General features: G+C 44.3%; 1 protein-coding gene across 3 annotated transcripts in view; it reads right to left on the bottom strand.

Annotated features, from left to right (window-relative positions):
- Positions 1 to 367: 367 nt before the first annotated feature.
- LOC140395490 (sodium- and chloride-dependent GABA transporter 1-like) overlaps positions 368 to 21,560 on the bottom strand; it is a 159,673-nt gene continuing 138,480 nt past the window's right edge. For all 3 annotated transcript variants that reach the window (XM_072483339.1, XM_072483423.1, XM_072483505.1), the window contains 2 exons: positions 10,405 to 10,575; positions 368 to 8,790 (listed from right to left, as the gene is read on the bottom strand). In XM_072483339.1, the coding sequence (XP_072339440.1) occupies positions 8,653 to 8,790; positions 10,405 to 10,575 (309 nt within the window). In that variant the 3' untranslated portion in view covers positions 368 to 8,652. The remainder of the gene's footprint in view (positions 8,791 to 10,404; positions 10,576 to 21,560) is intronic.

Below are 21,560 nucleotides of genomic sequence, written 5' to 3'. Positions count from 1 at the left end.
GCCTGCCTCATGGTCTGTGTAACAGTCAGCTCTCGTCTCTAGCTGTAGTATAGTTATTAGTCTAATAAAGCCTTCTTTACAGTTTAATCTCCAAGCGTCATTATTGAGGGTACCTCACCCATAAAGTAGTAACACCAACTGGGATAGTAACAAGGTCTTATAAACAAATCAGTGTGAGTTATGAACTTATAATGCTGGACATTCACAGTCAAAGCATATCCATTGTAGCCATTGTAATAAGATTTAAATAATAATAATGTATAACATTGTTTATAATATGCTTTGTGTATATACAAACCCCCCCCCCCACATATTTTGGAGCCATAATTTCAAACACTGAATGTAGAGGACAAAGGAAAATCAAAACTTTGACTATATTTGTTAATTTATTTTAAAGGCAATATTTTTCAAAAATAAGTACACTTTCCAAAAATTGAATCCCTGGAATTTATGTTTACAAACACAGAGTTCAATAAAACTCACAAGATGACCAAATAGGATACACATCATGCAGGTACATTTTCCTAACATCTATTACTGATGACTGCATTATTTTACATGAAAAGCTAAATCTAGACAGATGCAGAAAGGTCTTGTTGTTAAAAGACCCTTTTGTCATTGCATCTTATAAATTTAGAACTAAACCAAAAGCTGTTTTTATTCTGTTCCCTTAATTCTATCTCGAGGTCCAGAATCAATGAACCAGCTCCTGACATTTATGCTGTTTAATCCGTTCTCATTAGCCCATGGGAGTCCCACTGAGCTACAGAAAACAAATTTACCATAAATGCCAGGAACTGGCTCTTAGATGCTAAATTCAAATTAAACAGACAGAGTGTAAAAGTAAGTCCTTAGCACTTCAGGTTGGATATGTTGGAGTTAATACAGTGCCTATTATACAAGTTGGATGGTTTAAAATGTAACGCTAACAAAGCAGTACATCATTTGAATAAATTGAACATTGTAACCAGTGTAAACTGTTTTATTTAAACCACACCTTTCAAAAAGTTAAATACATGTTAAAAATGGTTTATTAAAATGTTTTTAAAATAATTTGACTTTAAAAGAATAGAATTGAATAGAAATTTGCACCACAGTATTCCTCCAGGTCACCTGCAATGAACTCTGGAATTCAAGTTTGAACAGTCTTTCTCTGGCAGTATGGATGCCCAAATAAGTCCACCTTTGTGAGGGACTCCTAGTCTAGCTTTTTAATAGGGTGCTGGTTCAAAACACACCACAAATGCAAGAACTACAGATCAGTCAACATTACCACAATCTCTTCACTGCCCAGATCGTGATTTTCCTCCTCTTCCACTTCTGGGCTCACACTGCACCCACCACCACTCCTATATTGTCAGCGTCAGTTTCAGGAGTACTGGTGTCACCAACAGTTTATAGATTGAGGTATCCAAGGGAAGTGCACCTTGGCGAGGCACAAACTACTGAATAAACACCTGGTTCTTCCAGACTTGCATGAAATGCTGAATATCAAAGTGTCAACTTTTTCTTAATGCAAATGTGAAATGGTCAATAAAGGTGGACAGTTTAGGGAGGGAACTATAGTTAGACAATTCTCAACACTCGTGAGAAACATTAAAAAAAAAAGCAGGTTACAACTATTAGGGATCTCACAGTCACCTGGATACAAGGTAAAATGTGACTAATCCATTACCACTAAATATAGTCGAGGGAGATCATTCTGCCCCAGCCTGTCACTCACAGATCTAATATTCTTGGAAATGATTCCAGAGTTTTAACTCCCATTACCTCCCCTCTATCATTCTGCCATTATTCATGATTAAGGGGTGCTTTCTGACACCAGTCCTCAAATGTTCTCTCTATTCATTTGTACCGTTGTCCTGTAGTGATGGTTCTAGCTTGAAATGGTCTGTCAGATTTACCATTTCCATTCCACTTAGTACTTTGTTACTTTTATAAGGACATCTGTCAGTTGTCCTTTCAAGGCAGAGTTTTCTAATCTTTCCTCACAGGTGCTGCAGAGGTGTCTTTCGGTCAGGTGCCAGGATTTGGTGTTCCTCATAATCTAATCCTCAGCACAAGGAATTCACCCTTCTCTACACATTTGGTTTTCCTTGTGTCTTGTAAATCAAGGCTGGATGGAGTGTCTAAAAAGGTTCTACACAGCTTCAGTATTCCAATTCAGGTATGGGGTTTGCTACTGATTTTTCTCAACAACCAAGCACTTTATTTGCTTTGACTGCTCCTTTTCAATGGCTGGTCATATTAAATCTACTCTCACTCCCAGGTTTCTTTCACTCCTGCAACAATATTCCAATATTCATCAAGTATGTCCCCACAATTTCTTCCAATAAGACCTGGTACTCTTGCTGAATTTGAATCAAAGTTGGAAACAGTGCGAGTCCCGGAACCAGAGCCTGGGATATTCCAAAAACATCTGTGAAAGACTAATTCTCATTCAAACAATCTGAAGCATTACAACAATACCGGAATCGGAAATCCTATGCATCATTGAGACTTTATAAGAGTGCAAAGAAAACAAGGATGATCCTAAATTTTTCATGCTTCATTTTAAGGATAGGGTTAGAAAGAGGGTTATTGAGTCTGGAGCGCTTGGCTAACGGGTAAATTGGAGCAGATTTGATTAAGTTTTTCAGAATGGATGAGAAGATAACTATTAAATATGAAGGCACAAAATTAGATTAGTTGCTGGGAGGTACATCTTTTTAAAATGAGGATTGTTGCTCTCTGGACCTGGCTACTGGGAGTTGTGCTTAGAACAGCGATGCTACTTTCCTTTAAATTGGACTTGACAAGTTCCTGAATGAAGACGACCTTGAAGTGGGTGGAGGGAGTTAAATAAGTTTTCAACGTCATGATTCTCCTGAGTCTTCATGGTCTCTGAGCTTCCTTAACCAGCTTAAAGGAAATTGCTCAGGGTCTCCCCCCCCCCCCCCCCGATACCCACTTTCACCTGCCTCAGGAGTTAACAGTACTAGGAGGGGAGATGTGGGGTTTGACAGCACTTGAGGTTGCATAGTATAATGGTTAAAATATGTTTTTTTTTTTTTACATTGGATGAAATGAAAGAATCACTGGTCTTGTTTTATCTTTCCAGTAGGAAGTTGCAACTTCATCTCCCAATATTAAGCAGCAATTGATGTCCATGTAACCACAAACGACAGTACTTTGGAGAAGATTTTTCAACTTAATATATACCAGTAATTCATTGTACATATATACACGAATAACCATCCCTGTGTCACATCTGTAACTGCAAACACAAAGCACTCCATTGGAGAGAAGTTGTATTCAGGAATGTATAGAAAAAAAACATAAATGGAGGTCATGGTTTAAAACACAGAAATGACACCATAAAATATTTGTGTAGTAACTAAGTTACATCCTTTCCTCCCAAAAATAAAAAAGCAGCGACATACTGACAAATTAAAAACTCGAATTCTCATATGATTCTGATCAAAGTTTCCTGATTACAACATACTATGCAGCAGCTTTATGCAACAAAAAAAATGTTCAAGAGAACAGTTTTAGTAACAACAGCTTTACAACACCAAAGGATTGTTAATGGAAAATTTAAAAAAATCTTGAAAAATCAGTAAGGACCAATGAAGCAACACTAAGGAGACAAAATCATAGCAAAATCCAACATGATTCTATTAGACACAGCGAGTAGATTGGAATTTGGGAGCTAGTTTCAATATGACATGAAGTCTTACTTCTTTTCTTCCCAGTTGAGAATGCCAGTTGAGGATAATCATCCTCAAATTCCACCTTCCAATCAAAAGCGTTCCATTCTCCTTGGACCATAAACCAGCTGTCAGAACATGGTTTTATTTCCACCATACCGCCCTCAGGCAGCCACTCAGAGCGGTGTAAATGTCAGCCGAGATGACTTGAACCAAACCCATTTCACTCCGTCCCGCGATTTATCCTTCTTGCGATCAGTGTTATTGAACCTCCATTCGACAGAAACACTTGCATTTACATAGCATTTTTCATGACTACCTGATGTCTCAACACTTTACAGCCACTGAAGTACAATGCAAAACGGCAACTCAGCAAACCTGTGACCCACCACTCTATATTTCCGTTACTTAAAACAGCAAATGGGTGACCTAGGTCTTAGATTAAAATGATGAAAATTCGCTACATGGCATCGAAAACGAAAAACAGAAAATGATGCATATACGGTTAAGACAGACAACACATGCAGATTCTGGAGCAAACTTAAAACATTTCATTTAGTTTAATTTACAAATCTAACACATACTGCCTTTATCGCACAAATATTTACTTTCTGAACCATCCATTAAAAAATGTTCAGAAATTGCAAGGTGAATGATTTAAGTATACATTATGGAGAAGCAAACAAATTGGATCAAAAAAGGTAGTAGAAAAACACTGCTCAACAGATCTTTTAAGGTGTTGAAGCAGATGGAAGGATGGTGTTAACTACCTCGTAACTCTTCCAGATTTACTACCTCGTAACTCTTCCAGATTTAAAGAACATTTTTTCCTGTTCCCAGTTTCTCCTCTCCTGAGCTTCAAATCACTGAAATCCATACCAAGTTTCAATTTACTGGGTGCCAGTCATCGTTTGGTAATTTGTTCAAGTGTTTGTAGTGGAGGGGTACAACAGCCTCGTCTGCCTAAATCACGTGCAGCAGGGCTGTTTCTGGACAGTACCCAGCAGTGGGAACGCTGGCTGATTTCCCTTCACTAACCCCAGGGCAGCAAAGCTGACTGTAGCTCTGGGCAAAATCAATTAACTGGGCACATTGGTGATCAAGTTAGAACAGCAAGAGAGATACCAGCTGTAACAATGGTGAATCAGTGAGATGTTGGCAATGGGAGACAAACTGCATTCCTCAGATTTTTAACTTAATTAGTTATTCTTAAACTTTTAAATTCAAGCATTTTATTCAGGTTTTTTTTTTTTTAAAACCACCTGTTACAAATCTGAGAAAGGAGACTAGCCTGGATACATAGCCTGGAATGGAAGAAACAAGAAGATTTGGTCAAGTAATTCCTATGTACTATATTCAGATTGAAATTGTGAGCACGAATATTCCCTCTCCGAGTAAAAGGGTAGGAAATCTACATATATGGAGGAGGAAAATGAAGCTGCTCATTGAACGAAGTACAAGGACTTTCATGCTATCAAGGTAATGATAGATAAGGGGCGGAATTCCCCAGCTATGTGTTTCTCGGAAGCGCGGAGTTCGCTGCCGACGGTTTCTATCTTCCTGCCGCTTATCAATGGCATTTCCCATTGAAATCACCCCAGGCCACTGGGAAACACTTGGGTGGGGGTGCGTTGCCAGCGGGAAAAGAGGATTTCAACAGCCGGAGAATTCCGGCCAAGATTATAGCATCTAGAAACAAATCTATGAGAAGAGGTCAACAGAGGCCTTCAGAAGAGCAAGTTTCCAAGCACTAAATTAACATCTGTAGTGACAACTTTAGGGATAATATCTGAAGTTGATGCATCTAAATTTGATGTATAGTGTGTAGCCACATCCAGTTCAGGTGTAAGTGGGTGTTGTTACAGACTTTTAATTTAATTTGAATTTTGAGGAAGTCTAGAGTTAGTCTCAATAAAAGGGTCAATCGTTTTAGTAAATCTTATATTAGGAATTGTAATAAGCTTCTTAATAATCAATTTAATAAACCTATTAACAAGAATGGTGCACATAAAAGATTTGCAAAGAAGAAAACGGATTTAAAAAATGACAAAGATATTACTTCATGGCCTTTTGGCTAAGATGAGCGTGAGGTCAGGTGTAATGCCTGGATCTGGTATGTCTCTCTGGTGGGGATCATGAATTGGATTCAATTTGAATTGGTTTCTGGGGCAGGCAAGAAGCTGGATTAGGGGTTTGTCCCCTGTCCACACTCTGAGCTCTGGCTTTGTAACTCTGATAAAGTAATTTTTTTTTAAATGACAAAGATTTGCCTGAGGAATAGTGATGTCCCAGATCAAATCAAGTGCCCGTTGGACATGGATGAACTGGAAGTACATTTTGAAGAGTAAATTATTGAATTTCAATAAAAAGGCTGATAATTAATTTCCTACCCATTTTAAAAAGGCAAATTGTAATGATTTAATGGGGACAGTGAATGAATTAATGAGGATTTTATGAACAATATTGCTTTTGGCCACCTATTGGATTTAATTAGTCCTCCTGATGTAACAATATTATTTTGAACATTTGGATTTTTAAAAATAAAGTTATCGAGTACCCAATTCTTTTTTTTTTCCCAATTAAGGGGCAATTTAGTCATGCCCAATTCACCTATCCTGCACATCTTTTTGGGGGATTCTGGGGGTGAGACCCACGCAGTCATAGGGAGAATGTGCAAACTCCACACAGACAGTGACCCGGGGCAGGGATTGAACCCGGGTCCTTGGCGGCGTGAGGCAGCAGTGTAACCACTGTGCCACCTTGCCGCCCTATTTGGATTAACGCCATGAGGCAGCAGTGCTAACCACTGCGCCACCTTGCCGCCCTATTTGGATTAATTTTAACTGTAATTGAAAGAGTTATTTTTATTAAGGTTTTTTAAATGTAACAATATATGTTATCCTTGGGCACAAAGGATTGCAGGTCAATGGATCAATTGCATGTAAAGGTATGTTAATTATGTTGTTTAAGGTACACAGGTGAAGATTTAAATAAATACTTAAGAGCACACAAGAGAAACTGCTGGGGCAGAGTGTTAGTAGGCAGGAAGCAGACATATTGGCTGCGATTTTCCAGGCCCGTTCGCAAATCCCGTTATAGCCATTAACTCTCGCGAGAGGGCCATAACGGGATTTACGTTGGGGCATTTCAGAATTAGATCTTCCCTGCGCTCCGCTGGTGACATAAACAGGTTCATGTCCAGTGAGGACGTGAACCTGATTACCATCAATTTTCACGGATTCAAATGTACCCAAACGGCAGAACGCCATAGCTTCCGGGGGCAGCGTGAGGAATCACTGCTGCTCTCCAGCAGTCGAAATGAAATGAAATGAAAATCGCTTATTGTCACAAGTAGGCTTCAAATGAAGTTACTGTGAAAAGCCCCCAGTCGCCACATTCCGGCGCCTGTTCAGGGAGGCTGGTGCGGGAATTGAACCGTGCTGCTGGCCTGCCTTGGGCTGCTTTAAAAGCCAGCTCTTTAGCCCTGTGCTAAACCAGCCCCAGTCGAAATGACTACGCTGGGGCCGAGGAGGTCAGAGTAGCTACTGTCTGGGACATGACAGGCCAGTGCCGCACCCGGTCAGCCGTTGGCTACACTGACCTCCGTGGGGGGAGATTGCCGGTGATGATGGATTGCTGGGGGGGCCTGTCTCTTACCTTTGAGATCAGTGTGCTGTTTATAAAGGGCGTACCGATCCCAGGCTCGCCATCATCCTGAGGCCCTTCTTCTCAAGAATGACACCGCAAAACATGCTCCCCTGCTTTTTTTGGACAAAGTGTCAGGAGATTTGGAGAGAAAATCTGACTGTTTCTCACGCTGGTTTTCAGTCAGAATTGCTATTTTTGGGGAATAATCTGCCTATTATGTTGCATTCTGTGAATAAACCTATTATCAAGCAAATTAGTAGTGTCTAGTTTCATACTTTACCAGCTGGCTTGGGATCGATATAACATCGCATATATCAGGGAGTTGTATGTTTGTCGAGAACAATAAGAGGAACAAGATGCATGAATTATTGAAGGAAAAGGCCATGATGTTTGGCTTGGCAACCTTTTTTGAGCTCTCTGCTGATACGTCATGGAAGTTGGATGTTATTTTCCTTAAAGGGGATGGATGATTTAAATTTTAAATTATCATTGCTTTTATATTTTATTAACATTATCTTTTAGTTTGATTTAGTAAATAAATGTTTTTATTAATTAGTAAATACATTTTGTTTTTAGTTAGAATTTTCTTAACATTAATTCCTTCTATCAGCACATCAGTTGATAAAGGGATTAGTTTATAATTCCTATTAATACATGGTTCTGTGTTGTCTCCTCTTTTGTGGGTTGTGTTCTCATGCTCAAGAATACTCAGTAGTAGTTTCCCATATTTTTATTTTTATCTCATCAGTCTACTAAATACTCCGTTCCTTGATCAAATGTGACTTTCTGCCAGGTATGCCAATGTGGATGGTCCACAATAATACTTAAACACTCAGGTTTATATGTGGAAAAAGTATTGACTTTTAAAAGTATTGAGAGGTATAAAACACAAGGTGAAGTACTGGTCATAGTGGTGACTGGTGTTTGAGGTGATGAATTGAGTCAGTAGGCTTTAATATGGCAATACATTTTGCTGAATAATTTTATCTACATTTTTCCTAAATAAGCCCAGTGCCAACAGTTTCACTAATCACCACCGTGCCTTCTATTTCCTGACATTACCTGCTATTCAATCCATGCTGTCACCTCACTGCCATTATATTCCCTGGGAATCTTTTCATACAGGGACAGCGTGGCTAATTATACATGTCCACACAATTCCAAAACAATTGGAAAGTTAAATAAGTCGGTCAACATATTACCAGAATATGATAGTTTTGTCTTAAGTAGTGTTAGCTTAAGCAAAGGAAGTTTCAGTGAAATTATTTTTTCTCAACAGACATTCTATGAGTTAAAACAAAAATCAAATGCCAGTTTATTTTGGGAGGTCAATGCTGTCAAAATGGATGGCAGAACACGAAGGCTTGTATATCCCAGACTTCAATCTGACCATCAGGTCCTGGCTTTCTGTTGGAATTACATCAGTTACTGGAGTTACTGAAGAACGAAGGCGCTGAAAGTCAAGGAAAGAAAATCCATTTTATTTACACTGAACATGACTTTAAAATTCCTAAAGTTTATGGCCCTGATTTTTTACAGGAGAGGCCTAATCTCCTGCTGCTGCTTCCATTGAAGAACAGTGGACAAATTGTCACAGGCCATTTTAAACCATTTACATTGTGTCACATTGAATTCACCATTTCTTTGAGGTTTCAGCTTGATCTCTCACAATAGGTTCAGTCGTAATACCCCAACCTTGTTCTGTTCAGCCCTCTAGGAGCTGACAGTGGATAGGGTTTCACAAACACCAACAGTCTGTGAAAAATTAGCCAAGGCTCCTACTGTGAAATAATTAGAACCATAGAATCCCTACAGTGCAGAAGGAGGTCATTCAGCCCATCAAATCTGCTCAGATCCTCTGAAAGAGCACCCCATCAAGGCGCGCTCCCCAACCCTATCCCTGTAACCCCACCTAACCTGCAAATCCATGGACACTAAAGGGCAATTTTAGCATGGCCAATCCACCTAATATCTTTGGACTGTGGGAGGAAACCAAGAGCATCCAGAGGAAACCCCGCAGACACGGGAGAAAGTGCAAACTCCACACAGTCACCCAAGGCTGGAACTGAACCCGGGTCCCTGGTGTTGTGAGGCAGCAATGCTAACCACTGTGCTGCCCCTACTCTGGGTCCCTATCCAACATCCTTTGCTGGAAGTGGAAATGAATATCGTAGGAGTTGCCATAATATTCCTGATCAATATAAATGATTGTATTGTTTACAACTCTTTATTCCATTGATACAAATGGGAAGTCTTTTAATTTAATTTATGGTAAACTATCTTCTTTCCTAAAGACGCCAACAGCTCCACAATATGGTTCTCGGGATAAGAGTTGCTTTCCATTGGCTCCCCAAATACCCAGTCTTAATTGAGGAGTCTATTCAGTGAACAGCAACAGACCTTTTTGCTTGTTAAATTCCAGCAACTGTGCACACGTGGAGTAATCTTGGCACCTGCCAACCTGAATGCAAGATCTTTGGATTTGGTTTGAATAGACCTATAGGGTGAGACTCTGCATTCCATATCTGACAAACAGAATCTTTATCTGTGCCTCATAAGCATGATGGGTTTCTGGACATCAAGTAGAAGAAAAACTTGTTCTAGACAAATTTAAAAAGCTATCGAGATGCCCACCCCTGTTCGCTATGTGAGAAGCCTGTTGCAAAGTTGTTACGAGTGAACTTCAATTGAGCATATGATTGTATGTATCCTTACTGTAAAATAGTCTGCTTACAACCATTGCGTATGCTTCCACATGAAAGCCACTCTAGCTGGTAATGTGAGCTTGTGAGACTGTACATGAATCACCGCCTCTTAGAAATGGGGTAGTAAGGAAAGAAAATACAAATTTTACACAAGTCTAGTTTAAATATGTTGCTTTGTGTGTGATTTTAGTCTGTAGGGGAAGGTGGATAACCTGATACTGCAATATTTCTACCATTGTAAAAGCATTGGTTCAGTAATATGCAAGACAGCAGAACCTGCAAGCCTTCATCTTCATAATAGTAGTTACATATGCTGCGCAATGAAACCACATCTCCATTCTCCCTCCTTCCCTTAGCCTCACCTGAGTAAATGTGCCTTTGCTAGTATACAGGGTGTGCGCTGCTCCAAGTGGGATCCAGATGATTGAACAGAGGGAGATAATCCAGCCAAGGCCCTCAGCCCAAGATGGATAGGTGTACGTTTTACCGTATCGGGCAGGGGTGTAACTGATTATGCTGGACACAAGGATAACCTGTAGGAAATCAACACACAGGACATTAGAGGCTACTTGTCTCCACACTATTGATTTAAAAAAAAAATTACATTTGTGAATACCTCAATATAACTTTAGGATAAATAGATCATTTGAAATGCTTGTCACATTTCCATTTCCCTTTGAAAGCAGCGAGATCAGAAAGATCAGATCAGAAAGAGTTAATGAATTGGATAAAGGATCATTAATTGTACAGGTGATCACTCTCTGCCAACTTGTCCAAGTGACCATTCTTTCCCCCAGCAGTCAGCTGATCTTGATTTCCAACTATGCCTTTTAATAATAATAATAATAATAATAATAATAATAATAATCTTTATTATTGTCACAAGTAGGTTTACATTAACACTGCAATGAAGTTACTGTGAAAATCCCCTACTTGCCACATTCCGGCACCTGTTCAGGTACACGGAGGAAACCCACGCAGACACAGGGAGAACGTGCAGACTCTGCACAGTGACCCAAGCCAGGAATCGAACCTGGGACCCTGGTGCTGTGAAGCAACAGTGCTAACCACTGTGCTGCCGTGCCACCCATATCCCTCTGGCGAACACATGGCTACTTATAACAGCATCACCACTGCTTCACTTATCAACTAGCTAAGCTCAGACTGTGACCTAATCCGGGACATTCCTGACCTATATGATCCAGTCCCACATCAGACCATACACTTTCCCCTGAGCGTTAGAAGAGATAGAACTTGTTCACATTCACATTTTTGATAACAAGTGTTCCTATTAGGACTCTATAACAAAACTTAAAGAAATGTCAAATTTAAAATCCTTAAAAATAAGGATAACTTTTTCTTCTAGTTTAAATCATGAGCCAATAATATCACCGAGAAACAGATCAGAAAGAGTTAATGAATTGGATAAAGGAACATTAGCAAGATAAACAATAATAAACCAGGATGCACTTACTATTCAAAGCTTCATAAGCAACAGCATCACATACAAACTAGAAGGTCCCAAGCTTGTGTAAATTGTCAGAGTAGACTGATTTCAGCTGTTCCCACAGGGAGATTGATATCACAGGTCTTGGTGACCCTGTGCTCGAGAGAATAAACCCTCCTGCTCATGTTCCTACATCTGATTATTCAGCAATGTCTACTGAAAAGTGCACATGTGAAGGGTTTGTCTATGATACCTTTGTGCCTGGCAAAGATCATTGCCTGGCCATTCGGGCAAGATAGGCAATGGGTTCCACAGCACCACAATTTAGCTTCAACTATTTACAGATGGTTTTCAATAATTCCAAACCTCAATAAGTTGCACGTTATTTGCAACAACTTGGAGAAAAGAGAGATCACAATTTAAATTATACATCACTGAAGGGGATGTCAGTGGCACAGTGGTTAGCACTGCTGCCTCACAGCACCTTAATTTTTCCAATTAAGGGTCAATTTAGCATAGTCAATCCACCTAGCCTGCACATCTTTGGGTTGTGGGGGCGAGATCCATGCAGACACTGGGAGAATGTGGAAACTCCACATGAACAGTGACCCAGAGCCAGGACCGAACCTGGGACCTCGGCCGCCAAGCTGCTGCTCGAAAACCCACATAATTAATGGGATAAGGATCCTATTTAATTGAAATGCCCAGAAAAGTCAGGGGAAAGAAGGTGGACAGCAGAAGTTCATCGATGGAGTCGAAGGCTTCTTAGAGTTCACCGGCAGATAAAATGGTGGCGGCAGCCTCCGTGACTCTGGCCACTCCACTAACAGCCAAGGTGCTTTTGAGTGCCTCGGCGAAGGAATTTGATAAACAATGGCAGATTGTGTCGGAGGACCTCGGGAAAACAATGGAAGAGGCCTTGGCCCCCATTTGAACGACGATAAAGGATTCTCCGCGTCCATGGCTGTCACTATCTCTGCTTCTCCCTCCACCGATGGCATCATTATCACATTTAGGAGCCTTTGCACATTAGTATTTAACTGCCTACCCGTTACGAATCTCATCTGGTCCTCGTGAATCACCCCCGGGACACAGTCCTCAATCCTCGTGGCCAACATTTTTGCCAGCAACTTAGCATCTACCACTCACCACCACGTATCTGCCTCCCTTGTCCGCTATTATGTTCTTGGCCTCAAACGACACCCGCTTTCCCACCAGTATTGCCACCCTTCTATTCTTCGCATCCAGCCCCGAATGGAACACCTGTCCTACCCATCCCTTCCTTAACCTGACCTGATCTGCCACCTTCAGATGTGTCTCCTGAAGCATGGCCACGTCTGCCTTCAGTCCCTTTAGGTGCGCGAACACTCGGGCCGTCTTAACCGGCCCATTTAGGCCTCTCACATTCCACGTGATCAGCCGGATTGGAGGGTTACCCACCCCCGCCGACTTGCCATCTCCTATCTTAGGCCAGTCCCGTGCTCGCGCCTCCCGCACCCTCCAGTCCCCCAGGCGGGGACCCCCCTCCCCGACCACCTCTTCCATTTTCAGTTCCACCTCGGACAGTGCAGCAGCAACCCTAAAATCCCCCCCCCCCTCCCCCGCTAGATCTACATCTAGCTCTTTTGCTCCCCCCATATTACTTCCGTGAGTCAGCTGACTTCTGCTGACCCCGGCTTCCCCCGCCTTCCCGTTGATCTCCCAGTGTTGGACTCTCTCCTCCTTACCTTCCTCCATTCCCCCCCCCCCCTTTTTGGCGCGGGAAAAAGCCAGCGCTTTCCTGAATCAGCCCCGCCCCTTGTGGCGCAGCTCCTGTTGTGGCCCTTATCCCAGTTTCCTCATTCCCGAGTCTCACCTCCCTCCAGCACCAACGCCCACATACCCCATCACCATCATCTCGTCTACAGAAAAGAAAAAAGGGAAATTTTAGGAATTTTAACCAGAACTCTACCCACATCCCCATCCATCATCCCACCCATGAAGTATATTCTTTGCCCATATATACAACCCCATAAACAACCGACATCTCCCCCCGCAACCACATCCCCTCAGTTCGAGTCCAGTTTTTGCGTCTGAATAAAGGTCCAAGCCTCTTCTGCCGTTTCAAAATAATGGTGTCGGTCCTGATAAGTGACCCACAGTCGCGCAGGCTGCAACATGCCGAACCTGACTTTTTTTGTGCAGCACCGCCTTGGCCCGGTTGAAGCCAGCTCTCCTCTTTGCCACCTCCGCGCTCCAATCCTGGTATACTCGGATCACCGTGTTCTCCCATCTACTGCTCCGCACCTTCTTGGCCCATCTCAGCACACTTTCTTTGTCCGCGAAACGATGGAACCGTGCCACTATCGCCCTTGGCGGCTCATCGGACTTGGGTCTCCTCGCCAGGAACCGTGGGCCCCTTCCAGCTCCAGGGGGCTCGGAGAGGCCTCCGCACCCATCAGCGAATGGAGCATCGTACCCATGTACGCCCCGGCATCAGCTCCCTCCACTCCTTCGGGAAGACCCAGAATCCGGAGGTTCTTCCTCCTCGACCGGTTCTCCAGGACCTCAATTCTCTCGGCCCACCTCCTGTGCGCCTCCATTTTTAACGCCAGGCCCAGGATCTCGTCCTCTTTGGTATTCACTTGATCATTTCACCTCGCGAAACTCCACCGCCTGGGTCTTCTGGGTCTCCTTCAGCCCCTCGATTGCCAATAGCATTGGCGCCAGCACCTCCTTTTTCAGCTCCTCCACACATCACTTGAGGAACTCCTGCTGGTCTGGCCCCCACGCTGCTTGCTCTCCGCCATCTTGCTTTTTTCCCCTCGTTTTGGTCTCTGCTCCAGGGCCTCTTTTCTCGTCGTTCCACCGCTGATCTCGGCCATAAATCGTAAGGGGGGACCTTACTGCACCTTGCCACACGGGATTAATTCAAAAAAGCTCCGTTGGGGCTCCTCTGGAGAGCCCGAAAGTCCGTTGTCGCGGGAGCTGCCGAAACGTGCGGCTTAGCTCCGCATCGCCGCAACCGGAAGCCCCATGAAACATTTTCTAACCTCACTCTTTGATCCTGTGAAATGCAAAACCAGGAATTTGCAAGATGGCTCAGAGAGAATCTGCCCACTGGAGGCGAAATCGTGGGACCGGCCAGTCCAGCAGAAAGAAACCCTCTGGCCATCCCTATTGACCAGCAGAATGAACAAAATGCAGTCCTGGATGCAATTGAGAACAGAAACAAGAACAGCAGAATCCAATCCCTGTAATCAGTTGTGAACTTGTTGGTGTCTCAGAAAGTGTGATGAATTACTAAATCCCTTCACACATTGAGAGCAGGTGAACGGCCTCTCCCCAGTATGAACTCCCTGGTGTGACTGCAGGCGGCATGACCAAGTGAATCGCGCAAATAGACGTAAACGGGTGTGAGGTAATCGGGATTATGGAGACATGGCTGCATGATGACCAGGGAGGGGAACTGAGTATATTCAGTGAGGACAGAGAAAAAGGAAAAGGCAGTCGAGTAACAGTGCTGGTTAAAGAGGAAATTAATCTTCCGGTGGAGGCTATGAGGGAGTGAGCCGCACATTCGAACTCCATCGCCTCATCGGTGGCTCTCACTCCGGCCGGATTTTGTGGACCTGGTTTCCCGACTTTTCGGAACTTTTGGCGCAAGAAAAGACGGCCACAAAGTTGCTGATTTAAACGTGCGGAGCTGCATGTAAACAAAGAGCAGAAAGCAGGAAAAGGACAGAGATAAAAGTGGTGTGGGAGCTGACCCAGGACCAAAGATGGCTGACCGGACCGCGGACCAGACGATCCAAGCAGCGCTGGACAATATGCTGCAGGTCATAAAGGGAAATTTTGAAGCAATGAAGCGGGATAACTTAGAACCGCTTCAGAAAGCGGTGGAGCAAGTGAACCAAAAACTAGAGGCCCAGGACAAAAAGGTCATGGAGCTGGAGCAAGCGGTGGAGGAACAGGCGGACACACAAACGATCGCTGCAATAGAAATAGATGGGTTAAAGGAGCGACAGAGTAGGCTGCTTGACAGGCTTGAAGACCTGGAAAACAGAGCCGCAGACAGAATCTGAGAATTATTGGCCTCCCGGAGGGGGCCGAAGAAGCGGACGCCACGGCGTTTGTTGCAGGTGAGGCAGCTGCGACCGGAGGGTTCTTCCCCCCCCCCAGACCAGTGGTGGTCAGGTTCCACAGGTTCACGGATAAGGAGCCTGTCCTTCAGTGGGCAAAGAACACAAGGAGCTGTACATGGAACAACAATGTCCTGCGCATCTACCAGGACCTGAGTCAGGGGTGGCCAGGCGACGAGCAGCCTTTAAACAAATTAAAGTGTTTTTGTTCAAAAAGCACCTGAAGTTCGGTCTGCTCTTCCCGGTGTGGCTTTGGGTCACGTCCCAGAGCCAGCATTACTACTTTGTGGACCCCGATGAGGCGATGGAGTTCGCAAAGGATCAGGCACTGGTGCCGAACTGAGGGCCCACGGACTCAAGCCAGAGTCTGAGTATTACTGTTTACCTGACTTATATTTTTCTTGGACTGACTTTCTATTTTTTGTTGCTTCACAGGTACTTTGTATTTTCTTCCGCTGAGTTTGGTTCCAATGGGCGAGGGGGGGGGGGGGGGATGGGTGCCCTCTCTCTTTTCTGTTTTCTTTTTGCTTTTTCTTTTTGGAGCTTCCATTGTAACAGAAGTGTGGCCGGGAAGCAATGGGGGTTAAAGTTATTTGATGCAGGGGGGGTTACATGGGTACTGTGTTGCTGTGTTTTTCTTTTATTAATGTGCAAAAAGGGGCGATTAGTATCACTCATCTGTTTACACAACTGGAACAGCATTACAGCTGGAGCGAGCTCGGTTCTTTGTTTGATTGCCTTTTTTTGTTTGATCTTCCTTACTTCAGAGAGACTGCTCGAGCAGGACAGACCAGGGGAATTGGTGTGGATGGGTGGGGGGGATGAGCTCGGGGGAACAATGGGAGCGAGACAAGTGGGCGCCGGAGGGATGAGTCACCGGGCTAGCAGGGAGTTAGTCAAGGAAGTCAGGTGGGGGGTATACATACAGCCAGTATATGGCAGGGGTCGGGTTACAGAGGATTGTTGTTGCTGGGGGTGGGGGGGGGGGGGGAGCTATTCTGCGGACATGTGGGGGGGGGGGGGGGGAGATCTAAATTAGGTAGCAGAGAGGAGGTCGGGGTGGGAACTGCCACGAGGTGAACTGGGAGGGGCGCGGCACATGTGCTGGGGGTGGGCCCAAGAAGGGTTATGGTTGACCGGCACGGGGGGGTGGGGGGGGGGGGGGGGGGGGGGGGGTGGGGGGGCAGGTGCCCTCCAACCAGGCTGATCACCTAGAATGTCAAGAGGACTAAATGGGCCAGTTAAGAGGGCGCGTGTGTTCGCGCATTTGCGGGCTCTAAAGCCGGACGTAATCATGCTGCAGGAGACACATCTGAAAGTGACTGACCAGACCAGACTAAGGAAGGGCTGGATTAGCCAGGTATTCCACCCGAGCTTGGACTCTTAAGTCCAGGGGGGTGGCAAATTTTTGGGGGTGGAGGACAAGTGCGCTAAATGCGCGGGAGGACCAGCGAATCACATCCACAAGTTTTGGGCATGTCCAAAACTTGGGAGAAACTGGGAGGGATTTGCGGACGTCATGTCCCAGATACTGAAAACTAGGGTTGTGATGAGTTCAGTTGTGGCAATTTTTGGGGTCTCGGAAGACCCGGGGGTCCCGGAGGAGAATGAGGCCGACGTCTTGGCCTTTGCTTCCCTGGTAGCCCGGCGACGTATACTACTGGCATGGAGGGACTCAAAGCCCCCGAAGACCAAAGTTTGGCTCTCAGACATGTTGAGCTTTCTTGGTCTGGAAAAAATTAAGTTCGCCTCGAGAAGATCTGTATTAGGGTTCGCCCTTGGGGATGAGTGACCAATATATGGTAGAATTATTTATCAAGCTGAATAGTGAGGCAGTTGATTCTGAGACTAAGGTCCTGAACCTCAATAAAAATAAATATGATGGTATGAGGCACAAGTTGGCTATGACGGACTGGGGATCATTACTGAAAGGAAGGACAGCGAACAGGCAATGGCAGGCATTCAAGGAACGAATAGGTGAACTCCAAAAATTGTTTATTCTTATTTGGCACAAGAGTAGAAAAGGAACTGTGGCCAAACTATGGCTTACAAGGGAAATTAGAGCTAGTATTAGATTCACAGAAGAGGCATACAAATTAGCAAGAAAAAGCAATCGACCTGAGGATTGGGAACAGTTTAAAATTCAGCAAAGGCAGACCAAGAGATTGGTTAAGAAGGGGAAAATAAAGTGCAGTATGGTGCTTCAATGGTTAGCACTGCTGCCTCAAGGCGACAAGTTACAAGTGGTTACCTGGTTACAAGTTGAACTTGGACAAGAGCGTATGTTTCCCGGTCAACCCCCTGGGGAGGAGATGCCAACCGGGGATGTTACCTTTTCGCCATGTCAAGACTAGCTTTCATTATCTGGGGGTCCGGGTGGCCCACAATTGGGCCTCGCTTCATAAATTAAATTACACTATTCTGGTTGACAGTGTCAAGTCGGACTTGCAGAGATGGGATAACCTTCCCCTGTCCTTGGTGGGTCGGGTTCAAGACTATTAAAATGAAAACGTGCTCTTGAGATTTTTATTCTTTTTTTCAATGTCTTCCCATTTTTCTCCCAAAGTCCTTTTTTGTCAGTCAACAAATTAATGTCCTCCTTTATTTGGGTGGGTAAGACTCCCAGAATTCATCAGGATTTGCTCCAAAGGGATGGGCAGTCTGAGGGCTTGGCTCTATCCAATTTATTGTTTTACTATTGGGCAGCCAATATTCAGAATATATTGTTATGCTTCAGTGATCCTGGTTCCATAATGGAGGCGAGCTCCTGCACTTTTTCTAGCCTTCGCACAATAATTACTGCACTGTTGCCTTTCTCTCCGGTGAGATTTTCCCTCAGTCCAGCCTGGGAATTTGGAGGCAGCCTTTGCTATATATATCTGCAATAACCATTTTTTTCTGCCTGCGGCTTTGGACTCGACATTCAAGTTATGGGAGGGGAAGGGCCTGGAGAGGTTTGGAGACCCGTTTGTGGAGGGGTGGTTTGCTAGCTGTGAGGAGTTGGCGGAGAAATTCCAACTACCTGATTCCAGTCTTTTCAGATACTTTCAGATTTGCGCAGATTTTACACGCAAGGCTTTCCCCCTCCTTTCCCTTGGCACCACCCCCATCCCTGTTGAAGAGGATTTTGTCTCTGGTTGGGTCTGATGGGAGGATTATTTTGAGCATATACGGCCATATGCTCTGAGCGGAGTCAGCTCCGTTGAGTGGGGTGAGGATGAAATGGGAGGTTGAGTTGGGTCTCATTCTGGATGGGGAGATATGGAGTGAGGCTCTTCATAGGATCAATTCGACATCTTCATGTGCTCGGCTGAGTTTGATCCAATTCAAGGTGGAGCACAGGGCGCATCCGACTAAAGCGAGGATGAGTTGATCTTTCTCTGGGGTGGAGGATACGTGTGAGCGCTGCTCTCGGGGGCTGGCTAACCACACATAAATATTCTCGTTTTGTCCCAAGTTGGTAAGCTGGGCCTCTTTTTTTAACACCATGTCGGAGATAGGCAATGTAGGTTTGGATCAGGGCGGCATGATGGCACAGTGGTTAGCACTGCTGCCTCACGGTACCAAGAACCTGGGTTCGATCCTTTCCCCGGGTCACTGTCAGCGTGGAGTTTGCGCATTCTGCCTGTTTCTGCATGGATCTCATCCCCACAACCCAAAGAGGTGCAGGGTAGGTGGATTGGCCACGGTAAATTGGCTCTTAATTTTAAAAAATAATTAAAATGTAGATTTGGATCCATGTCCGCTGGTGGCCATATTTGGGGTGTTGAGACTCACCGGTGCTTTAGTCGGGGGTGAAGGCCTTGCCCTCGCCTCGCTGATAGTCCAGAGACAAGTTCTGTTTGGGTGGAGGAACCCTACTCTGCCTAGTGCCTCAGCTTGGTTGGGTGACCTTACATTTGGGGAAGGTTAAGTACACCATTAGAGGGTTGGGAGAAGGGTTCTACCAAAGATGGCACCAATTAGTTTCATTATTTAAGGAGCTAGTCACCATCAGCTGTTAGGGGGTTTAGTTCAATTTTTTGGGTTAACATTAATATTTGTTTTGCATGTTTGTCTCTTTTTTCCATTGTGTAATTTTGGTTAATTGTTTTGGATGTTTCGTTTACTATGACATTTTTTAAATAAACATATTTTTAAAAATGTATGTCCTAATAGACTTTCTAATGTTAATTTAATGCACATCTGTGGTATACCTAATGATGCCTTCTCGATCAAGATTGAAATAGGAATTTCCCATTGACATGGCTGTCGTGTTGGGTGTTCTGATGCACAAATGATCCAACACGGCTGTAGATGGTACAACTCTGTTTTATTGTCTAATCAACGGTAACAACTAACTACTGGCTTGGGTACGTGCTTCACCAGCTAACCTGTGGACCCAGCCCTATCACTATCTTAGTGAGGCACTCAGCACATGGTCTATGTCTGAGTGGCGCGCTGTGATCTCTGTGCTCTGCGCTATCTCCTGGTAGGATGAGCGGGAATTGTGGTGTTCCCTGTTTTATAGTGCGTGTGCTCTCACTGGTGATTGGCTGCGATGCTACGTGTGTGCTGGTTGGTCCAACTGCCTGTCCATCAGTGTGTGAGTGATTGCACCATGATATGCTGATGTGGATATCATGACAATGGCATTTTCTGTTATGATTGTTTGAAACACTTTGGGCATAATTTAATGCCGTCCCTGGGTGTACAGCCAGCTGTTGCCACAGCTCTGACTGGAGCTGTCAGCAATGCACAGCTGCTGATCTCGGATTGACCGGCAGCTCTCACAAGGGCAGCATTTCTGTCCTAAGGCCTTGGTCTTGGGAATGGTCCATGCCGGTCATTTAAGCGCCTTAGAGGCACTCAAAGAAAGCACTCAAGTCAGTTCTCCAGGTGGGCAAGACCCCCGTTGCCTCTTTTGAATACCACCATTTTATTCTGCCTGTAGGTACAGACCTTGGCCAGTGTATGTCACTATGTCATTTTTAAAACATGTTTCTCAACTTTCAACCCGTCAGTAACATTAGCTAAGCGCGAATGCTTCCTTTTTCCCCTCTCCTAGTTGAACATTCCAGGTCTCCTCTGACCTGTTGCTCCTGCTTTCTGTGGTGGGCCTGTCCTAGCTTCTATGTGACCAGCATCCATGATTTCCTGTACAAACAGTCTGGTCTGATATTTCATCCCTCCTTACTCCTCTAATAATAATAATCTTTATTAGTGTCACAAGTAGGCTAACATTAACACTGCAATGAAGTTACTGTGAAAAGCCCCGAGTCGCCACACTCCTGCGCCTATTTGGGTACACTGAGGGAGAATTCAGAATGCCCAATTCACCTAACAAGCACGTTTATTGGGACTTGTAGGAGGAAACCGGACCACCCAGAGGAAACCCACGCAGATACAGGAAGGACGTGCAGACTCCGCATAGACAGTGACCCAAGCTGGAATCGAACCTGGGTCCCTGGCGCCGTGAAGCAACAGTGCTAGCCACTGTGCTACCGTGCGCCTATTACCTGCTTCTGGCTTTGGGTTCCCGATATAATTGGCCCACCTGATCCCCTGCTGCTCACCTCTGAAAAAGAACCAAATTTAGGTCTTCCTCAGTGTTTTGCCACTCTGTAGCATGATTAGCATTTCACACTTAAGCGTCCAGGGTTCTGATGAAGGGAAATGTCTAAATTGTAAACTTGTCATTTTTCTCTTGAGGTGCAGTCAGTTCCTTATCCGCTGAATGATCTAATTTTGTATTTTTAAGTTTCAGATTTCCAGGGTCTGCAATATTTTGGGTATTTGTCTCACTCCCCAACACCCAATAATAGCCTCCTTTCGCGAGAGGCTATGCTGAGGCCTAAAGAGGAATCTCACTCCCTTGTTTTGACTTAAGCCCAGAACCTTTTGTTTGAAAACATAATATTTTTTTAAAGTAACAAAATTGGTCACAGAGTTCCAGACACAGAAAAAAAAA

This window comes from Scyliorhinus torazame, chromosome 1 (assembly GCF_047496885.1).
Source record: "Scyliorhinus torazame isolate Kashiwa2021f chromosome 1, sScyTor2.1, whole genome shotgun sequence".
Lineage (NCBI taxonomy): Eukaryota > Metazoa > Chordata > Chondrichthyes > Carcharhiniformes > Scyliorhinidae > Scyliorhinus > Scyliorhinus torazame.
This window is presented reverse-complemented; position numbering and strand designations above follow the sequence as displayed.